The 27,027-nt window shown below is 46.3% G+C and overlaps 1 protein-coding gene across 4 annotated transcripts; it reads right to left on the reverse strand.

Moving 5' to 3' along the window:
• Positions 1 to 5,750: 5,750 nt before the first annotated feature.
• Positions 5,751 to 27,013, reverse strand: polr1c (RNA polymerase I and III subunit C). 4 transcript variants are annotated; one of them, XM_070885817.1, is made up of 9 exons: positions 26,832 to 27,009; positions 26,617 to 26,745; positions 19,066 to 19,173; positions 18,156 to 18,288; positions 15,982 to 16,101; positions 13,125 to 13,277; positions 10,745 to 10,894; positions 7,783 to 7,899; positions 5,751 to 6,170 (listed from the first exon to the last, which is right to left on the reverse strand). In XM_070885817.1, exons 1-9 carry the CDS (start codon positions 26,901 to 26,903, stop codon positions 6,052 to 6,054), a joined length of 1,101 nt encoding a protein of 366 aa, XP_070741918.1. In that variant the 5' UTR covers positions 26,904 to 27,009; the 3' UTR covers positions 5,751 to 6,051. The 4 variants fall into 4 exon arrangements, with proteins under 4 accessions (XP_070741918.1, XP_070741920.1, XP_070741921.1 ...); XM_070885819.1 differs by having other exon boundaries at positions 26,674 to 26,745; positions 26,832 to 27,007; XM_070885820.1 differs by lacking the exon at positions 19,066 to 19,173 and having other exon boundaries at positions 26,674 to 26,745; positions 26,832 to 27,007.
• Positions 27,014 to 27,027: the final 14 nt, after the last annotated feature.

Below are 27,027 nucleotides of genomic sequence, written 5' to 3' on the forward strand. Positions count from 1 at the left end.
TCACCATTCAGATAATAGTCTGTCTCTCTGTTTTTACCACCAAAGTGGATAACCTCACATTTATCCACATTATACTTCATCTGCCATGCATTTGCCCACTCACCTAACCTATCCAAGTCACTCTGCAGCTTCATAGCATCCTCCTCGCAGCTCACACTGCCACCCAACTTAGTGTCATCCGCAAATTTGGAGATACTACATTTAATCCCCTCATCTAAATCATTAATGTACAAGGCAAACAGCTGGGGCCCCAGCAAAGAACCTTGCGGTACCCCACTAGTCACTGCCTGCCATTCTGAAAAGTACCCATTTACTCCTACTCTTTAGGAAAAGGGGAGGTGCAACGAGACCTGGGTGTCATGGTACATCAGTCATTGAAGGTTGGCATGCAGGTGCAGCAGGCGGTTAAGAAAGCAAATGGCATGTTGGCCTTCATAGCGAGGGGATTTGAGTACAGGGGCAGGGAGGTGTTGCTACAGTTGTACAGGGCCTTGGTGAGGCCACACCTGGAGTATTGTGTACAGTTTTGGTCTCCTAACCTGAGGAAGGACATTCTTGTTATTGAGGGAGTGCAGCGAAGGTTCACCAGACTGATTCCCGGGTTGGCGGGACTGACCTATTAAGAAAGACTAAATCAACTGGGCTTGTATTCACTGGAGTTCAGAAGAATGAGAGGGGACCTTATAGAAACGTTTAAAATTTTGATGGGTTTCGACAGGTTAGATGCAGGAAGAATGTTCCCAATGTTGGGGAAGTCCAGAACCAGGGTTCACAGTCTAAGGATAAGGGGTAAGCCATTTAGGACCGAGATGAGGAGAAACTTCTTCACCCAGAGAGTGGTGAACCTGTGGAATTCTCTACCACAGAAAGTTGTTGAGGCTAATTCACTAAATATATTCAAAAAGGAGTTCAATGAAGTCCTTACTACTAGGGGGATCAAGGGGTATGGCGAGAAAGCAGGAATGGGGTACTGAAGTTGCATGTTCAGCCATGAACTCATTGAATGGCGGTGCAGGCTAGAAGGGCCGAATGGCCTACTCCTGCACCTATTTTCTATGTTTCTATGTTTCTATATACAGGTTTACATATATAACACGCTTAATTTTTGGTCGGGGGGCAATTTCGGCCCCAGGAAGTCTTGCTGCAATTATACAGGGCTTTGGTGAGACCACACCTGGAGTACTGTGCACAGTTTGGGTCTCCTTACCTAATGAAGGATATACTTGCCTTAGAGGAGGTGACCGATTCACTCGTTTGATTCCTGGGATGAGAGGTTTGTCCTATGAGGAGAGATTGTGTCGACTGGGCCTGTACTCTCTGGAGTTTAGAAGAATGAGAGGTGATCTCATTGAAACATAGAAGATTCTGAGAGGGCTTGACAGGGTAGAGGGTGAGAGATTGTTTCCCCTGGCTGGAGAGTCCAGAACTAGGGGTCATAGTCTCAGGATAAGGGGTCAGCCATTTAGGATTGAGATGAGGAGAAATGTCTTCACTCAGAGGGTTGTGAATCTTTTGAATTCTTTATCCCAGAGGGCTGTGGATGCTCAGTCAATAAGTATATTCAGGATCGATAGATTTTTGGGCACTAAGGGAATCAAGGGATATACGGATAGGGCGGGAATGTGGAGTTGAGGTTGACGAGCAACCATGATGTTATTGAAAGGCGGAACAGGCTTGTGGGCCATATGGCTTTCTCCTGCTCCTATTTCTTATGTTGTTATGAATGTCAAGGGGCGGTGGTTCGACTCTCTTATTGGACATGGACATTGCCTGGCACTTGTGTGGCGCGAATGTTACTTGCCACTTATCAGCCCAAGTCTGAATGTCGTCCAGGTCTTGCTGCATGTGGGCACGGACTACTTTGATGTCAAGGGCAGTCATTCTCACCTCACTTCTGGAAATCATGTCCATGTTTGGACCAAGGCTGTAATGACATCTGGAGCCAAATGGTCTTGGCGGAACCCAAAATGAGCATCGGTGAGCAGGTTATTGGTAGCACTGTCGCCCACACCTTCCATTACTTTGCTGATGATTGAGAGTCGACTGATGGGGTGGTAATTGGTCACATTGGATTGTCCTGCTTTTTCTGGACAGGACATGCCTGAGCAACTTTCCACTTTGTCGGGTAGATGCAAGTGTTGTAGCTGTACTGGAACCGCTTGACTCGAGGCGCAGCTAGTTCTGGACCATAAGTCTTCAGCATTACAGCTGGGATGTTGCCAGGGCCCATAGCCTTTGCTGTATCCAATTTCTTGATATCACATGGAGTGAATTGAATTAACTGACAACTGGCTTCTGTGATGGTGGGGATCTCAGGCCGATCCTAAAGGTAACACTGCACTCCAAGTAACAGTAACTTGCAATTATGTAGCACCTGTAACATAGTAAAACATCCCAAGGTGCTTTACGGGATCAGTCAAAAGAATTGTGACGCTGAGCCGCTTAAGCAGATATTAGATAGGTTTTCAGGAACGTCTTAACCAACAATAACTTGTATTTATATAATGCCTTTAATGTAGTGAAATATCCTAAGGCCCTTCACAGGAGTATTCGGTGATAAAAATTTGACATCGAGACGCATAAGTAGAAATTAGGGCAGGGCTTGGTCAAAGAGGTACGTTTTAAGGAGCATATTGAAGGAGGAAAGAGGTAGAGAGGTAGCGAGGTTTAGGCAGGGAGTTCCAGAGCTTGTGTCCTAGGCAACAGAAGTCACGGACACCAATGGTTAAGCAATCATAATCAGGGATGCTCAGGAGGGCAGAATTAGAGGAGCGCAGACATCTCAGGGGGTTGTGGGTCTGGAGGAAATTACAGAGATAGGGAGGGGCGATGAGAATTTTGAAATCGAGGCATTGCTTAACTAGAAGCTAATGTAAGTCAGCGAGCACGGGGTGATGTGTCAGCAGGACTTGGTGCGAGATAGGACAGGGGCAGCTGAGTTTTGGATCACCTCTGGTTTACGTAGAATGTGGGAGGCCAGCCAGGAGTGCGTTAGAATAGTCAAGTCTCGAGGTAACAAAGGTATGGATGAGGGCTTCAGCAGCGGATGAGATGAAGCAAGGGCAGAGATGGGCGATGTTACGGAGGTACAAATAGGTGGTCTTAGTTATGCTGTGGATATGTTTGCAAAAGCTCATTTCAGGGTCAAATATGACAGAGGTTCAGCCTCAAGAGAGAAGTTGGGGAGAGGGATGGAGTCAGTGCTAGGGAAGAGTTTGTGGAAGGGACCAAAAACGGGTTCCTAATATACAATTGGAGAAAATTTCTGCTCATCCAGAACTGGATGTCGGACAAGCAGTCTGACAATTTAAGAGATCGTGGTGGGGTCGAGAGAAGTGGTGGAGAGGTAGGGCTGGGTGTCATCACCGTTCATGTGGAAACTGACGCTGTTTCTGGATGATGTAGTCAAGGAGCAACAAGTAGATGAGAAATAGAAGGGGACCAAGGATAGACCCTTGGGGGGGAACCAGAGGTAATGATGCAGAGACGGGAAGAGAAGCTGTTGCGTAGATAATGGAACCAGGCAAGTGCAGTCCCACTCAGCTGGATGACAGTGGAGAGACAATGGAGAAGGATAGAGTGGTCAACCATGGCAAAGGCTGCAGACAAGTTAAGGAGGTCAAGTCTGCCTTTGTCACAGTCACAAAGGAGGTTATTTGTGACTTTGATGAGAGCTGTTTTGGTACTGTAGCATGCACAGAAACCGGATTGGAGGGATTCAAACATGGGAATTGCAGGAAAGATGGGCATGGACTTGGGAGGCGACAACACGTTCAAGGACTTTGGAGAGGAAAGGGAAGTTGGAAATGGGGCGGTAGTTTGCAAGGACGGAGGGATCAAGGGTTGGTTTTTTGAGGAGGGGTGATGATGGCAGATTTGAGGGAGAGGGGGACAGTAGCTGAAGAGAGTGAACCGTTAACAATGTCAGCTAACATGGGAGCCAGAAAAGGAAGTTGAGTGGTCAGCAGTTTGGTGGGAAAGGGAGCAGGAAGTGGGTCTCATGTACAGGATGAGCACGGAGAGGGTATGAGGGGTGATTGGAGAGAAACTGGAGAAATATGGGAGGTCAGGCGCAGGGGGAATCCTTAGAGGAAGTTTGGCCCAGTTGGCTAGGGGAAGGAAGGGAAGAGGCAGTGGCAGCCGAACGGATGGTCTCAATCTTAGAGACAAAAAAGGCATCAGCTCCTCACACTTATTGTCAGAGGCAAAGATGGAGACTGGGGAGAGGGGTTAAAAAGTCAATTAGCAGTGGAGAATAGAAGTTGTGGTTTATCTTTACATTCCAGAATGATTCTGGAATAGTGAGTGATTTTGGCAGACGAGTGCAGGACCCGATAGTGCTTTATGTGGTCCAACCAGGTCTGACGGTGAATGGCTAAACCAGTTGTCCGCCATATCCGTTCAAGTCCGTGTCCCTTGGAGTTGGAGTTAAGGGAGCGAAAACCAGGGGTGTACTGGGGGAACGGCCAGGGTGAGAGAGAATACTTGTTTTAACAGGGGCTAGGGCATCAAATGTGGTGGTGAAGATGTGACTGAGCAGATCAGTAGCTGCAGAAATGTCATGGTGAATGAAGAGCCAAAGGCTGGGCAGTTGATAAGTGCAGTTGTGAGAGTCAGGAGTTTTTTTCCAGGAATGGACACAGGAGGTAGGGCTGGGAGTTTAAAAGGGGATGTGGCTGGAGAGTGATATGAGGAAATAGTCAGAGATAGCCTTATCTGCGATTGACACGATGGGAAAGGAGGAAAGGTAGAGAGCGGAGAGGGTTAGGAAGGGAATTCCAGAACTTAGGTCCTCGGCAGTTGAAAGCACGGCTGACAATGGTGGAGCAATTAAATCTGGGGATACGCACAAGGCCAGAATTAGTGGAGCTTGGAAATCTCGGAAGGTTGTAGGGCTGGAGGTTACAGAGATAGGGAGGGGCGAGGCCATGGAGAGATTTGAAAACCAGGATGAGAATTTTAAAATTGAGGTGTTGCTAATGCAGGTTATCGAGCACAGGGATGATGGGTGAACGGGACAAGCTCTAACATGGGCAATTTCGACAAGAGCTTTAGATACACTCAAGTTTACGGAAGGTGGAAAATGGGAGGCCGACCAGGAACGTGTTGGAAAAGTCAAGTCTAGAGGTAACAAAGGCATGTATGAGGGTTTCAGCAGCAGATGAGCAGAGACGAGCAATGTTATGGAGGTGGAAATAGGTGGTCTTAGTGATGGCACGGATCGGTGTTCGGAAGCTCATCTCGTGGTCAAATATGACACCAATGTTGCGAACAGTCCAGTCCCCGACAGTTACTAGGAAGAGGGATGGAGTTAATGGCTAGGGAACAGAGTTTGTGGTGGGGACCGAAGACAATGGCTTTGGTCTTCCCAATATTTAGTTGGAGGAAATTTCTGCTCTGGATGTCAGACAAGCAGTCTGACAATTTAGAGACAGTGGAGGGGTGGAGAGAAGTGATGGCGAGGTAGAGCTGGGTGTTGTCAGCGTACACGTGGAATCTGATATGTTTTCAGATGATGTTGCCGAAGGGCTGCATGTAGATGAGAAATAGGAGGGGACAAGAATATATTTTTGGGGGATACCCAAGGAAACGATGCGCGAAGAGAAGCCATTGCAGATGATTCTGTCTACCACTGGATAGATAAGAATCCCTAATTGTGTCAATCACTTTGCAACAGTGACATTGACACAAGTACTTTTACCTTGTAGTAGCAAACTAGTTTTGCACAAAGATGACAAGAAGATAATGGCTGATGTGTCAATACTTTAATATTGTAACATATGTACACACCCACATGGGGAAAAGTACTTGGAAGAAATGATGATGCATTATCAGAAGGTCAGATACCATTGCTGCTGTACTTGGCATGCTGCCTTATACAAGTGTCTATCCTCGATAGCACTGGGGGAGGCAAATGATGAACTGTCAATGATGCTATAATAGTATTAGATATAGTCTGTGATCAAGAAAGAGTGCACTGCTCTCACTTCCATTTCCGCCCAAGCAAACCGCTCTACGCAGTGTCCTCAGCCAAGACCCAGTTTGTAAAGTTCAGTCCATCTGTACTGCATCCAGTTCATTCAAAAATCTTCTGCATTTTGTCATCAATACTTTCAAGGCTTCAGACACCAACACTTCTGGGGGAAGAATTCCCGTTGATTCAACTGAAACTGTAAAGTTAACAAAGCTTAGTGAATAGCAATCCCACAGAATCCCAGATTAGTCTGGACAACTGTTTTTTTTAAACAAGATTATTTCCCTCTCCCCTCCTGAAGGCACTTAATCTTGTAGAGTTCTGGTTGCCTGCTAATACCTTGCTCATTCTTTGTGCGCAAGCTGATTCAGTTATGGTATGTGTGTGTTGTGGGGGGGAAAGAGAGGAAAGACTGGCCACCACAGCCAAGGCCCCTCACGTCCAAACCCAATATCCATATACACCTTCCACCAGGGGAACACTAAATCACTCTTTCCAGTTCTTACAAAGGGTCATCAACCTGAAACGTTAATAATTTCTCTCTCCACAGATGTTGCCTGACCTGCTGAGTATTTCCAGCATTTTCTGTTTTTATTTCAGATTTCCAGCATCCGCAGTATTTTGCTCTTGTACTAGATCACTCTACCTCTCCTTTAAGACGCTCCTTAAAGCCTAGCTCTTTGACCAAGCTTTTGGTCACCTGTCCCAATATCTCATGTGGCTCGGCATCCAATTCGGTTTGATAACGCTCTTGTGATGCGCCTTGGGATGATTTACTATGTTAAAGTTGCTTTATAAATGCAAGTTGTTAACGATTAGGAGCAGAAACTCTGGTTGATTTTTCCCTTCCTTAGTTGAGTCGTGACGAATGACAAGGCTCCCAATCTATTCAGAGACCTCAGATACTCGATGTTAGCTTAAATCTTTCTGCTGCAAGGAAATGCGCTATTCTAGGTGACTCCCCTATAATTTGAAAAGGTGTACAATAGTCATACTCTGGTCTATTTCCAGCAGACGATACTATGGCGGGGGAACTCAGTCCACCTCCTGCAGACGTTACTATGGCGCGCGGGATGCCCTGTCCTACTCCAGCAGACCATACTATGGCAAAGGGCTCCCAGTCCATCTCCTGCAGACCATATTGCACCCACTACCCATTGTTGAAAAGCAGGCATGTAGAATATGTTGCTAAACTGGATCTACAGCCCAGACTTACCTCTGCACTGCAGGCCTTCAGCCCAGTACCTCCAGCCTAGATGTAGGAATTTACAAATCAAATCTAGCAGTATCTCTTTAACCCACCCTTTTCTCGTCAGAAATGAAAGACTTAATTCAGATGATAGCATGGACAGTGAATGCGCTGGGCTGATTTAACTGTAGTTGGCCTCAGCAATTCTGAGCTGGGGGATTCCTTGGCATTTATTGACTTCCATTGAAAAGTACACGTGAGAAAATGTTAGTTAACGGCAGGATCGGGCTCAGCTCTGATGTGTCTCTCCCCACCGGTAGAGACACAACCAACACTGGTTGTATAGGCTCACACACACACGAAAAAGTGCCAGAGACCATGGAACTGGCCGCAGAAAGATTCAGCAAGTCAGGGAGGGAATGGGCAAACTCCCAACTGGGGCAGGGATAGAGAAAGAGAGAAAGGGTTAAAGTCGAACTACAAAATGTCAGTAATAAAACCAAACAAGTTACAATATTCTTCAGCCTCACCCAATAGGTCAATCCCTCTACCCAAAATGCCACATTTTGCCAAGCCAATCCAAGATAACCCCCCTCCCCCTTCCATAGCCTGTACTTACAGATGTAGTGATCTCGAACTCTGCCAAGACGGACAAGGTTCTTCAGGTCATCATATCGGAAAATCTCCCGACTGCAGGTATCCACACGAGAATTCACAACCGTTGCAAATTTTCTCCCTAAGGGAAAAGCAGCAAATGACCATCACGCCACTATAGGAGCAGGGAAGTCTTACTGCAGTTGTACAGGGCCTTGGTGAGGCCCCACCTGGAATATTGTATGCAGTTTTGGTCTCCTAATCTGAGGAAGGACATTCTTGCTATTGAGGGAGTGCAGCGAAAGTTCACCAGACTGATTCCCGGCTTGGCTGGACTGACATATGAGGAGAGACTGGATCGACTGGGCCTGTATTCACTGGAGTTTAGAAGGATGAGAGGGGATCTCATAGAAACATATAAAATTCTGACGGGACTGGACAGGTTAGATGCAGCAAGAATGTTCCCGATGTTGGGGAAGTCCAGAACCAGAGGACATAGTCTTAGGATAAGGGGTAAGCCATTTAGGACTGAGATGATGAGGAACTTCTTCATTCAGAGAGTTGTTAACCTATGGAATTCTCAACCGCAGAGAGTTGTTAATGCCAGTTCATTGGATATAGTCAAGAGGGAGTTAGATATGGCCCTTGCGGTTAAAGGGATCAAGGGGTATGGAGAGAAAGCAGGAACGGGGTACTGAAGGAATGATCAGCCATGATCTTATTGAATGGTGGTGCAGGCTCGAAGGGCCGAATGGCCTACTCCTGCACCTATTTTCTATTTAAAAAAGGAGGCAGACAAAAAGCAGGAAACTATAGACCAGTTAGCCTAACAGCTGTGGTTGGGAAAATGTTGGGAGTCCATTATTAAAGAAGCAGTAGCAGGACATTTGGAAAAGCAAAATTCGGTCAGGCAGAGTCAGCATGGATTTATGAAGGGGAAGTCAAATTTGACAAATTTGCTACAGTTCTTCGAGGATGTAACAAACAGGGTGGATAAAGGGGAACCAGTGGATGTGGTGTATTTGAACTTCCAGAAGGCATTTGACAAGGTGCCACATAAAAGGTTACTGCACAAGATAAAAGTTCACGGGGTTGGGGGTAATATATTAGCATGGATAGAGGATTGGCTAACTAACTGAAAAGAGAGAGTCGGGATAAATAGTTCATTCTCGGGTTGGCAATCAGTAACTAGTGGGCTGCTGCAGGGATCATTGCTGGGACCCCAACTATTTACAATCTATATTAATGACTTGGAAGAAGGGGACCAAGTATAACGTAGCCAAGTTTGCTGACGATACAAAGATGGGAGGAAAAGCAATGTGTGAGGAGGACACAAAAAAACCTGCAAAAGGACAGTTAGGCTAATTGAGTGGGCAAAAATTTGGCAGATGGAGTAGAATGTTGGAAAGTGTGAGATTATGCATTTTGGCAGAAAAAAAAAAAAATCGAAGAGCAAGTTATTATTTAAATGGTGAAAAAGTGCAAAGTGCTGCAGTACAGCAGGACCTGGGGTCCTGGTGCATGAAACACAAAAGGTCAGTATGCAGGTACAGCAATTGATCAGGAAGGCCAATGGAATCTTGGCCTTTATTGCAAAGAGGATGGAGTATAAAAGCAGGGAAGTCTTTCTACCGTTCTACAGGGTATTGGTGAGGACACACCTGGAATACTGTGTACCATGATCTTGATCAACCGTGATCGTATTAAATGGCAGAGCAGGCTCAAGGGCCCGTATGGCGTGCACTTGCTTCTATTTCTTATGTTCTTATTTATATCAATGTTGTGCATCAGTTTAATACCTGAAACTATCCGATTCATAGGTTTTGTAGCAGTCAACCCCATCATATGCAGTGTGCCAGATGAAAATTGCATATGGTGCTGATAAAACTGGATTTCCCGAACTCTGTCCTTTAGAAATACACAATCTCACCCACTATGTGGGGAAGCTGAAGGCAGCATGTTTGGATTTCATCTCAGTGCAGAGTAACACTCTACGAAATCAATAAACTGAGCCATCACCGATTTGAATCTCAGATATTACATAGAATTTATAGCACAGAAAGTCCATTCGGCTCAACAGATCTATGCCAATGTTTATGCTGCAGCTCACCATATCGCCATATTCTTCTATTCCTTTCTCCCTCAACTACTTATCTAGCTTCCTCTTAAATGCATCTATGCCATTCGCCTCAACCACTCCCATGTGATCAAATCTGGCACCAAGCTTATGATCTGCAGAGCAGTTGTGATACCCGCCTCTATGGCTCAGAGACGTAGATTTTATACAGCAGACAGCTCAAAGCACTGAATTACCACCAGCGCTGCCTCTGCAAGATCCTGCAAATCCATTGGGAGGACAGATGCACCAACATCAGTGTTCTTGCTCAGTCCAACATCCCCAGCATCGAAGCAGTGACCACGCTCGACCAGCTCCGTTAGGTAGGCCACATCGTCCACATGCCCGACACGTGACTCCCTAAGCAAACGCTCTACTCGGAACTCCTACAAGGCAAGCGGGCCCCAGGTGGGCAGAGGAAACGTTTCAAGGACACCCTCAAAGCCTCCTTAATAAAGTGCAATATCCCCACCGGCATCTGGGAATCCCTGGCCCAAGACTGCCCAAAGTGGAGGAAGAGCATCCGGGAGGGCACTGAGCACCTCGAGTCTCGTCGCCAAGAGCATGCAGAAACCAAGCGCAGGCAGCGGAAGGAGCGTGCAGCAAACCAGACTCCCCACCCACCCTTTCCTTCAACCGTTGTCTGCCTCTGGTTCTTTTGCCAATTACCTTAAATCTGTGCCCTCTGGTTATCAACCCTTCTGCCAGTGAAAAAAGTTTCTCCTTATTTACTCTATCAAAATCCTACATTATTTTGAACACCTCTAATAAATCTCTCCAAAACCTTCTCTGGTTTAAGAGTTCGCTTAGGGGCTCAAGAAACCATCTTAAAAATCACAGCTTCCGTCAAAAAATGACAGAACAGACTCACCGTTCAGTGTCTGAACCTTGATGACACCGGGCGAAAAGCAGCGCTCGAGTTTCTCTGCCAGATCCCCTTCCACAGGACTCAACAGAGTTATGTCGGGGAGAAGTCGGTAACTTGCTGTGGCAACAGGAGAGAACTTGGCGTGGTCTTTAGCTGGTGGTGGGAAAAATACAAAAAATATCATATCACTCCTTATACTTCATAAAAGTGTCTTCTGAATTTCTTAATGACTATCTTATATTTATGGCCTCTAGTTTCAGACTCCCCAAAAATGGAAATACCTTCTCTACAATTACCCCTTCATAAGGATTAGAAACAGAGAAAACAGGAGCAGTAGTAGGCCATTCGGCCCTTTGAGTCTGCACCACCATTCAATATGATCATGGCTGATCCTCTATCTCAACCCCATATTCCTGTTTTTTCCCCATACCCCTTGATGTCTTGAGCCTAGAAATCTTTCTATCTCCCTCTTAAATATATTCAGTGACTTGGCCTCCAAATCCTTCTGTGGTAGAGAATTCCACAGGTTCACCACCCCGAGTGAAAAAAATTTCTCCTCATCTCAGTCCTAAATTTCCTACCCCATATCCCAAAGCTGTGACCCCTTGTTCTAGACTTCCCAGCCAGGAGAAACATCCTCCCCACATCCAGTCTATCCAACCCCGTCAGAATTTTATACGTTTCAATGAGATCCCCTCTCATTCTTCTAAAATCTAGTGAATACAGGCCTAATCGACCCAATCTCTCCTCATACGACAGTCCTGCCATCCCAGGAATCAGTCTGGTGAACCTTCGCTGCACTCCTTCTATGGCAAATATATCCTTTCTTAGGTAAGGAGACCAAAACTGCACACAATACTCCAGGTGCAGTCTCACCAAAGCCCTGTATGACTGTTGTAAGACATTCTTGCTCCAGTATTCAAATCCTCTTGCAATGAAGACCAACATACCATTTGCCTTCCTAACTGCTTGCTGCACCTGCATGTTTGCTTTCAATGACTGGTGTACAAGATCACCCAGGTCCCTCTGTACATCGACACTTCCCAAGCTATCACCATTTAAATAATACTTTGTCTTTATGTTTTTCCTACCAAAGTGGATAACTTCACATTTATCCAGGTTATACTGCATCTGCCATGTGTTTGCCCACCCACTCACTCAATCTATCTAAATCGCCTTGCAGCATCTTTGCATCCTCCTCACAACCCCACCTAGTTTGGTGTCGTCAGCAAACTTGGAAATATTACATTTGGTTCCCTCATCCAAATCATTTCACAGGCGGTCCCTCGAAACGAGGGTGACTTGCTTCCACGAGTTCACAGATGTTTCAATGAAGGATCCGATGTTCCAGTCCTGAACTCCAGTTGAGGGGGTGGAAGATGCCTGTGCGTGAATTTTTTTAACGTGTGGTGGCCGTTGCACACCAGCCACCACACGGGCTCGACAGAGCTAGGCCTTTATCCAGTAGCACAGGTAACCGGAACGACTAGAGACCTGCTCTGCTGCACGGACCTAGTGCGCACACATATCGCTGTGTGGACAGGCCTGTGCTGCCCAAAATCATTTATATTTATATAGTGAATAGCTGGGGCCCCAAACACCGATCCCTGTGGTACCCCACTAATCACTGCCCGCCATCCCGAAAAAGACCCATTTATTCCTACTCTGTTTCGTGTCAGTTAACTAATTTTCAATCCATGCCAATATATTTCCCCCAATCCTACGTGCTTTAATTTTGCACACTAACCTCTTCTATGGGACTTTATCAAAGGCCTTCTGAAAATTCAAATACACTACATCCACTGGTTCTCCCTCATCTATTCTATCAGTTACATCCTCAAAAAACTCCGGTAGGTTTGTCAAACATGATTTTCCTTTCATAAATCTAGGTTGACTCTGTTGAATCCCGTTAATATTATATAAGTGTGCCGTTATCGCATCCTTTATAACAGACTCCAGCATTTTCCCTACTACTGATGTTAGGTTAACCGGTCTGTAATTCCGTTTTCTCTCTTTCTTTTTAAAAAAATAGTGGGGTTACATTTGCCATCCTCCAATCTGCAGGAACTGTTCCATAATCTATTAGAATTTTGGAAAATGACAACCAATGTATCTATTATTTCCATGGCTACCTCTTTTAGTACTCTGGGATGCAGATCATCAGGCCCTGGGGATTTGTCAGCCTTCAGTCCCATTAGTTTCTCCAGCATACAGGTCACATCTAGTCTTCTCTTTTCTGGATAAAAGAGATACAGCTTGTTCAATCTTTCTAACACAGGGGCCGACAGCCTTCTGATACCTCAGTCAGTTGGCTATGCTTTACCCTGCATTTGTACTCCACCAATGGTGCTGTAAACAACGTGCTTCCATCTCCCAGTCTTACCGATTCCTTTCACGCAGTGCATGACGACATCGATTTCCTGCCCTGGGCGGAGCTGAGCGATCAGGATATCATCGTGAACAGGCCGGATGTCGACCTGCCCAAATAGATCTGCCTGGTTCCCAATTGGTACCCACTTCATATGCTTGGAGTAGACTGCAAGGACAAAGGTAGGAACGTAGGGGTGGGGTGCGGGGGGGAAATTCACAAAAAACAAGTTATTAGATTAAAAACTACAACATACAGAAAAATAAAATCACATTGCCCATTACGAATAACCAGTTATACAGTTGTGAAAAATAAAATCCAAATCAGGTTGTAATTAATTACCTCCAGCTCCCTTCCCTCCTTTTATAAAATAAACTTGCATTTATACAGTGCCTTCAATGTAGTAAAGCATCCCAAAGCGCATCACACAGAGTTCGTCAACCAAACATCTCCTAATCAGCGTTCACGCTAAGCTGCACAGCTGCAGCGCTGTCTGGCGGTCCCGCGCAGGCTACTCACAGGCTTATCAATGGGAGATTTTGCGCAATCTGAAAGGGCACCACAGTCCGTTAAAGGGATCGCCCCCACCCAAAAAAATTAGGGGGAAACATTGCGTCCTTCTTTGTCTGATTACGGTCTGTGAAGCACCTTGGAAGAGAGTTATGTTAAAAGTGCTGTATAAATGCAAGTTATTGTTACAACAAAGCTTCAAAAGCAAAAAGTAGCAGGCTCCCATACGCTTCCCAATTTTCCCTTCTCCTCTCCTAGCGGCACAGAAGCATAATGGGGTCAGTTACATTAAATTTACAGCACAAAACTGGTTCATGCCAGTGTTTGTGCTCCACATGAGCCTCCTCCCACCTTACTTTATCTAACCCTATCAGTATACACTAGTCTTTTCTCCCTTGTGTACTTATCTTGCTTCCCCTTAATTGCATCTATGCCATGTGCTTCATCCAGTCCATACAGTAGCAAATTCCACATTCTCACTGCTTCCACAGGGGCTGGCAGCAATAGTCCCTTTAAGCTGCGTGTCTACACAGCTCTCAGGACCTTCTGCAGTCAGTTTTTCAATGAGGCCGTGCAACCCCCCAGAAAATAAAAGGTGCATTGGCTAGCAGCAAGAATGTTGCCTGGACTGGAGAATTTTGGCTATGAGGAAAGATTGAAGATGCTGGGTCTGTTTTCATTGGAACCGAGGAGGCTGAGGGGAGACCTGATTGAGGTGTATAAAATTATGAGGGGCCTGGATAGAGTGGATAGGAAGGACCTGTTTCCCTTGGCAGAGGTGTCAACAACCAGGGGGCATAGATTTAAAGTAATTGGGGGGAGGTTTAGTGGAGATATGAGAGGAAATTTCTTCACCCAGAGAGTGGTGGGGGTCTGGAACTCACTGCCTGAAACGGTGGTAGAGGCAAAAACCCTCACCACATTTAAAACATACTTGGGTGTGCACTTAAAATGCCGAAACCTACAGGGCTACAGACCAAGAGCTGGAAAATAGGATTAGGCTGGATAGCTTTTGGTCAGCCGGCAGGGACATGATGGGCCGAAATTGCCTCCTTCCTTCCTTGTTGTAAATTTCAATGATTCTATTCTATGACTCTGATGTAGTTACTGCACTGCAGTTGAAATCAGGCCAGTCAGCACAGACTGATGATGGAATCTGGAGTTTCCTGGTCTGTAGGACTGAGTACCATGCCAGGTTTACCCATCCAGCCAGCAGAATGGCTACAAGTTGAAGCGTTACCAGACTATTGGGGCTTCGAAATTTCAGATTTAAAAAAAACTTCTCCCCATCATGGTATTCCCCCCCCAAAAAAAACACATTTTCACCCTTTTATAGAGTTCGAACGATAAAACACTTGTGCTTTTCATGGATTTTACTGGATTTGAACTCTGTTCTCACTCTTCCCTCCTTATATTCGGAGCAAGTTAAGGAGTCCCACTATTAACGTTTTTGCCATTTACTCACTCACACAAACACACTGATGTCGTGTATGCAGACCTATCGGACGAAGGATCATCGACCTGAAACATTAACTCTGCTGCTCTCTTTCCACAAATGCTGCCTGGCCTGCTGAGTATTTCTAGCATTTTCTGGTTTTATTTCAGATATCCAGCATCCGCAGTATTTTGCTTTTGTATAAGCATTTAGGGGCCGATTTTCATCAGCTCACTGCCGCCCACATTCCTCCTGCAGATCCGCCCAGTGGCACTTTGAAGGTGGCCTGGAGTGGGCGGGAGGGAAGAGCCGCCAGGAACCGCCCGCTGGCGTTAGCGGACGGCCAAGTGGTGCAACTGAGCTCCCAGATTCCAGTGCGCAGGATTCGCCGACAGAACGGGGGTGGACCGCTGACTGCAGACTGGTCTGTCCCCGATGGCAAGTCTGAAAAAAAGCTAAGTGAACATTTAAAAAAAAAAATTCCAACAGCAACTTACCTGCATGGGGTCCCCTGAAGGTCTTCGAATAGTTTTTGTAGTTTTTTTCCCCTTCTTCGACCCTCCGTGGGCCCGACTCCATCCTCGGCGGCACTTGGGCGGCAAACACCCCTGCCACCGATAATACGACCTTCTGCCCACTGCCGCCCAGAATGGCAGCGTACGTCTTCCATTTGCCGCCTGCTGACCTTCGAGGGACCTTCTTCATGAATACCCCTCCCAAAATACCGTCCGGTACCTCAGTGGCACTTGCGCAGGCGGAGGCCTTGCTGAAAAACGGCCCCTTAAAAGTCACTTGCCATGGCATTATATGCCGTTCAGTCAAGGGACCTCTTGTCAATGTCACAATGATACCAAGCAAATCCCCTTTAACTTTTGTATTTAAGACACTGCATCCAAACAGTGCAAGTCTGAATTGCAGACCGTTTACCTTTATGATTAAGGTATAGTTCTTCAGGGTCTGAGGAGTCTTTCTGTGCTTTAGGATTTCTCGTACACTTCACTTTAAGCTGAAACTGAAGAGTGTCGATCTCTGTCCCTTCTTCATCCCCTATATAAATAAATAAAATACCAACACTTGTATAGTTCATCATCAGAGTAGAACATCTCGGAGTGCTTCATGTGTGAAGTACAGTGGCGGTTAATATGCAGCTGCCATTCTGAAAAAGGACAACGCCTTGCTGTTCCTTTGAACAGTGCCAGGGCATCTTTAACATCCACTTGAACCAATCTGTTTAACATTTAATTTGAAGAGCAGCACCTCTGACAGTGCAGGACTCCCTCAGTACTGTACTGACATGTCAAGCTATGTAATATACTTCTGGAGTGGGATTTAAGGTGACATGTCATTTAAGGGTGCCCAATTATGTTTAACGTTACATATTTTGCTGCTTCTATTGTTCAACATATTTGTTTGTTAGGTAATGGCTAAAATGAGGTCTGATGTTGTTGGCTCTATTGCTTTTTAAATTCATGAGAGGTTCTGTGGAGGCACAGATAAACCTGTAGCTAAAGCAATTAACATTTCATAGAAAATAGGTGCAGGAGTAGGCCATTCGGCCCTTCGAGCCTACACCACATTTATTTTCTGTCTGTTATCCTGGGTTTGCTTTCAAAAACATATCTAAATATAGAGGCCACAGCAGGTAATAAAGCAATATGACTTATTGCTTGAGAGTAATCTGAAATACAGAACCTAAAGTGTAGAGAGTAAGAAAGTATCCCTCCTCGGAAGATAGAAAAATAACTAGGACCAAAAACATATTTTACAAGTGGAGGAGTTTTGACCTGTGTGTGACAAAAATGAAGTATGGGTTTGGTTTATTTATTTGTCACAGTACACAAGGGAGTTAAACACCAGCCACACTCAGAAAATGATTCAGCCTGTTTTGACACAACAGCTGCAGAATAAATATGTTTGGTCAGGTATCTGAGGGAAAGGCATGGCCATTCAATTCAAATACAAGCATCTTGCAGGTTTTATTTGATTGGCAACTGTTTGACTTTAACAGACATATATTTGATTGCCCTTGCCACCATCATGTTTCTTTGATGGAAGCATTTCTCAGCCTGTCTTGTTAAAATTGAGAAGACGGTTTCAAACCAGAGAGATTCCAGGGTCAATACTTGGGGAATTCATGTTCAGTCTAAATTGTAGTTTAATGCAGCAGTCACAACTGCTTGCTATTTTTCTATCTTCTGAGGAGGGATAGTTAAATCTGTTTGACATTTTATGGCTTAAGCCACTGTCCAGTGAAGTGTTTATTTGATCACCTTCCGAATTGAGGAAGATCACAAGGACACGCAATACAATAGTGAGAATTTCCTGTTTGATGCCTGGGCGCACGAGTTACCTGAATGTCCGATTGGGGGGCGGGGTAGGAGGAGGGGAACTGTCCTATGAGGAGAGATTGAGTAGAGTAGGCCTATATTCTCCAGTTTAGAAGAATGAGAGGTGATCGCATTGAAACGTAGAAAATTCTTCCAGAGCTTGACAGTGTAGATGCAGGGAGGATGCTTCCCCTGGCTGGGGAGTCTAGAACCAGGAGTCAGTCTCAGAATAAGGGGTCGGCCATTTAGGGCTGAGACGAGGAGAAATTTCTTCACTCGGGGGGTGGTGAATCTTTGGAATTCTCTGCCCCAGAGGGCTGTGGATGTTCAGTCATTGAGTATATTCAAGACAGAAATTGATAGATTTTTTAATATTAAGGGAATCAAGGGATATGGGGATAGTGCAGGAAAGTGGAGTTGAGGTCAAAGATCAGCCATCGTCTTACTGAATGGCGGAGCAGGCTCGAGGGGCTTACTTCTGCTCCTAATTCTTATGTTCTTATAATGCGGCACAGCTTGGCCTTAAAGTGGGAACTAACTGCCATTTTCATTCTCTTCTCAGAACATTTCTTTTCCTTTTAGTTTCAAAGTTATAAATTGCATAATTAACATCTTGCAATGCGAGAAGGCTGCAGAGTAATGGGAGATGGTAATTTAGTTTGTCCCCTCATTACGTGTCAGTTCTTGCGTCCCACAGTTTGAGAATCACAGCAATAAACCATCAGGAAGACCACAGCACATCTTTTCATGGCTGAGGCAGGGCAACTCCCTCACCTGCGCTCCTGTACTCAAACAGTCGCGGGTCTGCTTTTATGGGGATGAGGCCCAGTCTGTGTGCCAGGATCTCATCTTGTACAATGGAGGTATTGTTGTAGATAAATGCCTTTTCCACAGCCATAGTTGGGACCTGAACAAAGAACACAACCAGGGTTAGATTCACTGCAGCAGATTCAACATATTAAAAACGCAAAAGTGAATGATGTCAAATAGTGACTCACCAAAACTGGCAGCTCCCCAGACTCAACAACTGTACCCGGTATGAGCCACACAGACTTGACAGTCCCATATTCAATTCCCAGTTTGTGCTGAATTAGTTGATGTCTGCCAGTTTGGTGATGGGGCGCTACAATTAGCCTCAACTATGTTCTGGCAGGTCTACTCTGATGGGAGACCAGGCCCAGTTTTGGCATCAAATCTCACCAGTGCAAGAGATGTATCTGTAGATGAATCACTGGGTTAAGGAAGTGGCTAAGAGTTCCTGTTCCCGATTGCTGGAAGTGGATCGGCGCGGATGTTGCGCGAGGACAGTATTGGGCCTGGCCATGATGCTATGGGTATTGAAGCCAATTGTTGCTGTTCTGGTGACCACCTAACTCAGCAGAGCAGGGATCAAACCTGGGATCTTCTGGGATTGTATGGTTCAGCATCATGATGGGAGGTACAAATATCTGGTAAGCTTTCAAACCAAGACTCTGAACGTTTCTACAGTGGCCACATACTGCTCAAGGAAGATCGAACTGCACCATCACATAGCTATTCAAACGGAGTTTCTCTAGATATTCTACACCATTGCAAATTGCAAAATACAAGCATTTTTGTTTTTAAATGCAAGCAATACCAGTGCTTCAAGGGTGCTGCAAGATGAATACTATTGATAACCTAACACAGCCTGGGATTTCGTTACCTCAGCAAGTAGGATCCTGCGGAAGGCATTTGCGATAGCAGCATCGATTCCAATCATGTCAAACTCCAGTGTGCCTTCCTCCAACCGAACAATATCAACCCTGAAATTCTGAGATAGAGACAAACTTCACACAACCTCACACAATATTTCACTGCTGGAATCAGTGCCTCTCAGATCAGTGGAGATGTTATTGGTGTACAGCATGATCCCAGAAGAGATTCAACGAGCTGCATCAAATGTTAGATTATGAGCGTGCACCTACAATTTGCCACACAAGCAGTTATTAAATTGAGCCGTGCGGTCAGGGAGATGCAGAAAATGCTTCTTCATGCAGTCCGGGAGTCTTAGGAATGCGAATCATGGAATGAGGAGGTCAGTGCATAATAGATCCCTCCCTCTCTGCAGCTGGTACACCTTTATTTTTGGCAGCTTAATCCTAGATCTGGCATATGGTCACAGGAAAGCCCTTCTAATAAATGCCTTGGAGTTCTGAATCATAAAGGGGAAAGTTTGGACATCTGTCTTATACAAACGCAAGTTTAACCTGTATTGGTACTTTGCTTTCATTGAAGACCCAAGCTACTTTCGTTCCTTCTCAACAGTCTCCAAAGTCTGGAGTTTAAAAGAATGAGAGGTGATCTCATTGAAATGTATAAAATTCTTAGGAGGCCATGACAGGGTAGATGCTGAGAGTCTGTTTTCCCTTGCTGGAGAGTCTAGAACTAGGGGGCATAGTCGCAGAATAAGGGGTCAGCCAATTAGGACTGAGATGAGGAGAAATCTCTTCACTCAGGGGTGCCCTGATGAAATGCATCCCAGGGTATTAAAAGAGATGGCGGAAGTTATAGCCGATGCATTAGTTATAATCTACCAAAATTCTCTGGAATCTGGGGAGGTACCAGCAGATTGGAAAGCAGCTAATGTAACGTAAAGTAAATGTTGGTCCCTTAGAAGATGAGAAGGGGGATTTAATAATGGAAAATGTGGAAATGGCTGAGACCTTAAACAATTATTTTGCTTCGGTCTTCACAGGGGAAGACACAAAAACCATGCCAAAAATTGCTGGTCACAGGAATGTGGGAAGGGAGGACATTGAGACAATCACTATCACTAGGGGGGGGTAGTGCTGGACAGGCTAATGGGAACTCAAGGTAGACAAGTCCCCTGGTCCTGATGAAATGCATCCCAGGGTATTAAAAGAGATGGCGGAAGTTATAGCAGATGCATTCGTTATAATCTACCAAAATTCTCTGGACTCTGGGGAGGTACCAGCAGATTGGAAAGCAGCTAATGTAAAAAAGGGGGCAGACAAAAGGCAGGTAACTATAGGCCGGTTAGTTTAACATCTGTAGTGGGGAAAATGCTTGAAACTATCATTAAGGAAGAAATAGCGGGACATCTAGATAGGAATAGTGCAATCAAGCAGACGCAGCATGGATTCATGAAGGGGAAATCATGTTTAACTAATTTACTGGAATTCTTTGAGGATATAATGAGCATGGTGGATAGAGGTGTACCGATGGATGTGGTGTATTTAGATTTCCAAAAGGCATTCGATAAGGTACGCGGAGTCAGAGGAAATGTAATCGCATGGATCGAAAATTGGCTGGCGAACAGAAAGCAGAGAGTCGGGATAAATGGGTCCTTTTCGGGTTGGAAATCGGTGGTTAGTGGTGTGCCACAGGGATCGGTGCTGGGACCACAACTGTTTACAATATACATAGATGACCTGGAAGAGGGGACAGAGTGTAGTGTAACAAAATTTGCAGATGACACAGAGATTAGTGGGAAAGCTGGTTGTGTAGAGGACACAGAGAGGCTGCAAAAAGATTTGGATAGGTTAAGCGAATGGGCTAAGGTTTGGCAGATGGAATACAATGTCGGAAAGTGTGAGGTCATCCACCTTGGGGAAAAAAAAAAACAGTAAAAGGGAATATTATTTGAATGGGGAGGAATTACAACATGCTGAGGTGCAGAGGGACCTGGGGGTTCTTCTGCATGAAACTCTTTTTGAGTTTACCTGAAAAGAAACATAAACATTAAACCGTGCCACCCGCCCTGGATGACACAGCAGACATTTTCAAGGCCCTTTTTTTCTTTTTTTTTGTGTTTTTCTTTTTTTTTGTTTTTTTGGGCACTAAAATCACATTTTTTCCAGTGCCCCCTATAAAAGGGGAGGGGGACACTAAAAGCACCGGCAATTAAAACAAATTAAACTTTAAAACGTAAAATCAAATTAAAATTTGGTTGCCGGGCGTGATGATGCACTCCAGTCCCTCCGGTGCCCACCTCTCGCGGAAGGCCGCGAGCGTACCGGTGGACACCGCGTGCTCCATCTCCAAGGACACCCTGAACCGGATGTAAGAGCGGAAGAGAGGCAGGCAGTCAGGTTGAACGACCCCCTCGACCGCCCGCTGCCTGGACCGGCTGATGGCACCCTTGGCCGTGCCCAGGAGCAGTCCTACGAGGAGGCCTTCGGACCTACCCGCTCCCCTCCGCACAGGGTGCCCAAAGATCAGGAGAGTGGGACTGAAGTGCAGCCAGAATTTCAGGAGCAGCCCCTTCAAATAATGGAACAGGGGCTGCAACCTCGTGCATTCAATAAAAACATGGAACACGGACTCCTCCAGACCGCAGAAATTGCAGGCGGCCTGGGAGTCCGTGAACCGGCTTAAAAATTTATTGCACGGCACTGCTCCGTGCACCACCCTCCAGGCCAAGTCCCCGACAAATAGTGGGAGGACCCCTGCGTAGAGTGCCCTCCATCGGGGACCCCCGCCTCCTCCGGACGGCAGGATTGTACGCCATGGCGTGTCCGGATGGCAGGCGAGGATGGCAAAGTTGAGTGTGCAGGAGCAGCCCGTACAGGAAACCCCTCCGCGCGGAACTGAAGGGCACGGAGGGGATTTCCCCGAGGCGGCTCAAGTTGTGAGGCGCCGGCCCCTCCTTGTGCATGAAACTCTTTTGAGTTTACCTGAAAAAAAACATAATCATTAAACCGTGCCACCCGCCCTGGATGACACAGCAGACATTTTCAAGGCCCCTTTTTTTTTTCCCTTTTCTTGTGGTTTTTTTTTTTTCTTTTCTTTTTTTTGGGTTTTTTTTTTTGGGCGCTAAAATCACATTTTTCCAAGTGCCCCCTACAAAAGGGGAGGGGGACACTAAAAGCACCGGCAATTAAAACAAATTAAACTTTAAAACGTAAAATCAAATTAAAATTTGGTTGCCGGGCGTGATGATGCACTCCAGTCCCTCCGGCGCCCACCTCTCGCGGAAGGCCGCGAGCGTACCGGTGGACACCGCGTGCTCCATCTCCAAGGACACCCTGGACCGGATGTAAGAGCGGAAGAGAGGCAGGCAGTCAGGTTGAACGACCCCCTCGACCGCCCGCTGCCTGGACCGGCTGATGGCACCCTTGGCCGTGCCCAGGAGCAGTCCTACGAGGAGGTCTTCGGACCTACCCGCTCCCCTCCGCACAGGGTGCCCAAAGATCAGGAGAGTGGGACTGAAGTGCAGCCAGAATTTCAGGAGCAGCCCCTTCAAATAATGGAACAGGGGCTGCAACCTCGTGCATGCAATAAAAACATGGAACACGGACTCCTCCAGACTGCAGAAATTGCAGGCGGCTTGGGAGTCTGTGAACCGGCTTAAAAATTTATTGCACGGCACTGCTCCGTGCACCACCCTCCAGGCCAAGTCCCCGACAAATAGTGGGAGGACCCCTGCGTAGAGTGCCCTCCATCGAGTACCCCCGCCTCCTCCGGACGGCAGGATGGTACGCCATGGCGTGTCCGGACGGCAGGCGAGGATGGCAAAGTTGAGAGTGTGCAGGAGCAGCCCGTACAGGAAACCCCTCCGCGCGGAACTGAAGGGCACGGAGGGGATTTCCCCGAGGCGGCTCAAGTTGTGAGGCGCCGGCCCCTCCTTGTGCATGAAACTCTTTTTGGAGTTCACCTGCAAAACATAAAACATTAAACGGTGCCACCCGACCTGGGTGAAACTCCAGACATTTACAAGGCCCTTTTTTTCCCCCCCCTTTTTTTTGTGTTTTTCTTTTTTTGGTTTTTTTTTGGGCACTAAAATCACAATTTTCCCCAGTGCCCCCTATAAAAAGGGAAGGGGGACACTAAAAGCACCGGCAATTAAAACAAATTAAACTTAAAAAACGTAAAATCAAATTAAAATTTGGTTGCCGGGCGTGATGATGCACTCCAGTCCCTCCGGTGCCCACCTCTCGCGGAAGGCCGCGAGCGTTCCTTGTGCATGAATTCCAAAAAGTTAGTTTGCAGGTGCAGCAGGTAATCAGGAAGGCGAATGGAATGTTGGCCTTCATTGCGAGAGGGATGGAGTACAAAAACAGGGAGGTCCTGCTGCAACCGTATAGGGTATTGGTGAGGCTGCACCTGGAGTACTGCGTGCAGTTTTGGTCACCTTACTTAAGGAAGGATATACTGGCTTTGGAGGGAGAATAGAGCCGATTCACTAGGCTGATTCCGGAGATGAGGGGGTTACCTTATGATGGCAGATTGAGTAGACTGGGTCTTTACTCGTTGGAGTTCAGAAGGATGAGGGTGATCTTATAGAAACATTTAAAATAATGAAAGGGATAGACAAGATAGAGGCAGAGAGGTTGTTTCCACTGGTCAGGAAGACTAGAACCAGGGGGCACAGCCTCAAAATACGGGGGAGCCAATTTAAAACCGAGTTGAGAAGGAGTTTCTTCTCCCAGAGGGTTGTGAATCTGTGGAATTCTCTGCCCAGGGAAGCAGTTGAGGCTAGCTCATTGAATGTATTCAAGTTACAGATAGATAGATTTTTAACCAATAAGGGAATTAAGGGTTACGTGGAGCGGGCGGGTAAGTGGGGCTGAGTCCACGGCCAGATCAGCCATGGTCTTGTTGAATGGCGGAGCAGGCTCGAGGGGCTAGATGGCCTACTCCTGTTCCTAATTCTTATGTTCTTATGTAAATCTTTGGAAATTCTCTACCCCAGAGGGGTGTGGGCGCTCAAGTCAACGAGTATATTCATGACTGAAATCGATAGATAGAAACATAGAAAATAGGTGCAGGAGTAGGCCATTCGGCCCTTCTAGCCTGCACTGCCATTCAATGAGTTCATGGCTGAACATTCAACTTCAGTACCCCATTCCTGCTTTCTCGCCATACCCCTTGATCCCCCTAGTAGTAAGGACCTCATCTAACTCCCTTTTGAATATATTTAGTGAATTGGCCTCAACAGCTTTCTGTGGTAGAGAATTCCACAGGTTCACCACTCTCTGGGTGAAGAAGTTCCTCCGCATCTCGGTCCTAAATGGCTTACCCCTTATCCTTAGACTGTGACCTCTGGTTCTGGACTTCCCCAACATTGGGAACATTCTTCCTGCATCTAACCTGTCTAACCCCGTCAGAATTTTAAATGTTTGTATGAGGTCCCCTCTCATTCTTCTGAACTCCAGTGAATACAAGCCCAGTTGATCCAGTCTTTCTTGATAGGTCAGTCCCGCCATCCCGGGAATCAGTCTGGTGAACCTTCGCTGCACTCCCTCAATAGCAAGAATGTCCTTCCTCAGGTTAGGAGACCAAAACTGTACACAATACTCCAGGTGTGGCCTCACCAATGCCCTGTACAACTGTAGCAACACCTCCCTGCCCCTGTACTCAAATCCCCTTGCTATGAAGGCCAACATGCCATTTGCTTTCTTAACCGCCTGCTGCACCTGCATGCCAACCTTCAATGACTGATGTACCATGACACCCAGGTCTCTTTGCACCTCCCCTTTTCCTAATCTGTCACCATTCAGATAATAGTTTGTCTCTCTGTTTTTACCACCAAAGTGGATAACCTCACATTTATCCACATTATACTTCATCTGCCATGCATTTGCCCACTCACCTAACCTATCCAAGTCGCTCTGCAGCCTCACAGCATCCTCCTCGCAGCTCACACTGCCACCCAACTTAGTGCCATCCGCAAATTTGGAGATACTACATTTAATCCCCTCGTCTAAATCATTAATGTACAGTGTAAACAGCTGGGGCCCCAGCACAGAACCTTGCGGTACCCCACTAGTCACTGCCTGCCATTCTGAAAAGTACCCATTTACTCCTACTCTTTGCTTCCTGTCTGACAACCAGTTCTCAATCCATGTCAGTACACTACCCCCAATCCCATGTGCTCTAACTTTGCACATCAATCTCTTGTGTGGGACCTTGTCGAACGCCTTCTGAAAGTCCAAATATACCACATCAACTGGTTCTCCCTTATCCATTCTACTGGAAACATCCTCAAAAAATTCCAGAAGATTTGTCAAGCATGATTTCCCTTTCACAAATCCATGCTGACTTGGACCTATCATGTCACCTCTTTCCAAATGCACTGCTATGACATCCTTAATAATTGATTCCATCATTTTACCCACTACCGATGTCAGGCTGTTTTCTCTCTCCCTCCTTTTTTAAAAAGTGGGGTTACATTGGCTACCCTCCACTCCATAGGAACTGATCCAGAGTCAATGGAATGTTGGAAAAATGACTGTCAACGCATCCACTATTTCCAAGGCCACCTCCTTAAGTACTCTGGGATGCAGTCCATCAGGCCCTGGGGATTTATCGGCCTTCAATCCCATCAATTTCCCCAACACAATTTCCCGGCTAATAAGGATTTTTGGGCACTTAGTCAATTACGGATTTGGGGATAGGTTGGGAAATTGGAGTTGATGTAGAAGTTCAGTTGTGATCTTATTGAATGGCAGAGCTGGCTCAAGGGACCGTATGGCCTACTCCTAATTTTTATGTTCTTATCCAAGCTACAGTTGGCATCTTTCAGGCCTCCAGGTATTGTTATGGATCACCAATTGGGACAGATACCCCTTTGTTTTTTCCCCTGAAATCAATACTTTCAAAGTTCCCTCAAGCCATGCAAAGCCATAATACACTTGGGAGCATGTGGCACCATAGCCACCGTCTAGCCTCACTTTGTAGATGGTGATTGAATGGGCAGTGCATCTCTCGATGAATCTGCCAGCAACACAAGACCATCTGCAAACAGGTGTGCTGCCATATGCCAGGAACAAACAATTCAGTATCATCCCTTACAAGGATAGCCACATCATTGCTGAAGACAATTAATAGGCTGGGTGACAGTGGGCAGTCTTGTCATACTCCTGCTTTGTAATAAGCTCAGCACAGCCTCTCAACTATCCATACACTGATCTTGCAACTCGAGTACACACCCTGGATAAATTCCAAAATGTGGTCTTGTACTGCTACAGCTTAATGAGACAGCGGAATGGCGGAGCAAAATCGCAGGATCGAGGGGCCAAATGGTCTACTCCTGCTCCTATTCTAATGTGTTAAAAGCAACTCGATGGGGTTTGTCACGAGTCTTACATTGCTTTGCAATGTCGCCATGGACTGTAATCCATCAACTACTCAACATGGAGAATATAGTGCGAATAAAACAGGAGGCTACACATGAGCCGTCTGCTTGAGAATGCAAACCAAATAATGAGCATCTTCCCAATGAAGGCGTGCAATAGCGGCACACGGTTACCCTCCGGCCTCTATTCACTGTAACACCGTTGAGCTGTGATCGGTGTCCACGCTGTACCTGCTCGAACCGCTGCTGGTTCCACGTGTCATCGTAACCGGGGTAATTTCCCGGGAAATCAGTGGTGTGGACCTGCGGGAGGAAGGCAACCTCTGTCAGTGGCAACTCTCTCCCGATTTAGATTAGACCATCCTTCCGATCCCGGAGACAATACTCACATTCTGCACTCCGAATTCCTTGAGAACCACACGATTCCGAATCACCTCAACCCGCTCTCGTCCACCCGCCATAACGGCACCAGGCGGTGAACTTTGAACCGCCCCGCGCGCTCCCGGGGATCTGACGGTTGCGGTTTAAACCCACACGAGATTCCGGGTCTCGCACCGCCCTGCGCGCTCCACATTCACGCGAGGT

The sequence above is a fragment of the Pristiophorus japonicus genome, chromosome 7 (genome assembly GCF_044704955.1).
Source record: "Pristiophorus japonicus isolate sPriJap1 chromosome 7, sPriJap1.hap1, whole genome shotgun sequence".
NCBI lineage: Eukaryota > Metazoa > Chordata > Chondrichthyes > Pristiophoridae > Pristiophorus > Pristiophorus japonicus.

What these genes read in the sequence shown, in the direction of transcription:
- polr1c (XM_070885817.1), bottom strand. Translation starts at nt 26,903, where the DNA reads ATGGCGGGTGGACGAGAGCGGGTTGAGGTGATTCGGAATCGTGTGGTT. An exon ending in CAGTGAATAGAGGCCGGAGG is followed by an intron (nt 19,174 to 26,616) that starts GTAACCGTGTGC and finishes TCTCTATCTCAG; the next exon opens with AATTTCAGGGTTGATATTGT. An exon ending in ACTATACCTTAATCATAAAG is followed by an intron (nt 13,278 to 15,981) that starts GTAAACGGTCTG and finishes TTGTCCTTGCAG; the next exon opens with TCTACTCCAAGCATATGAAG.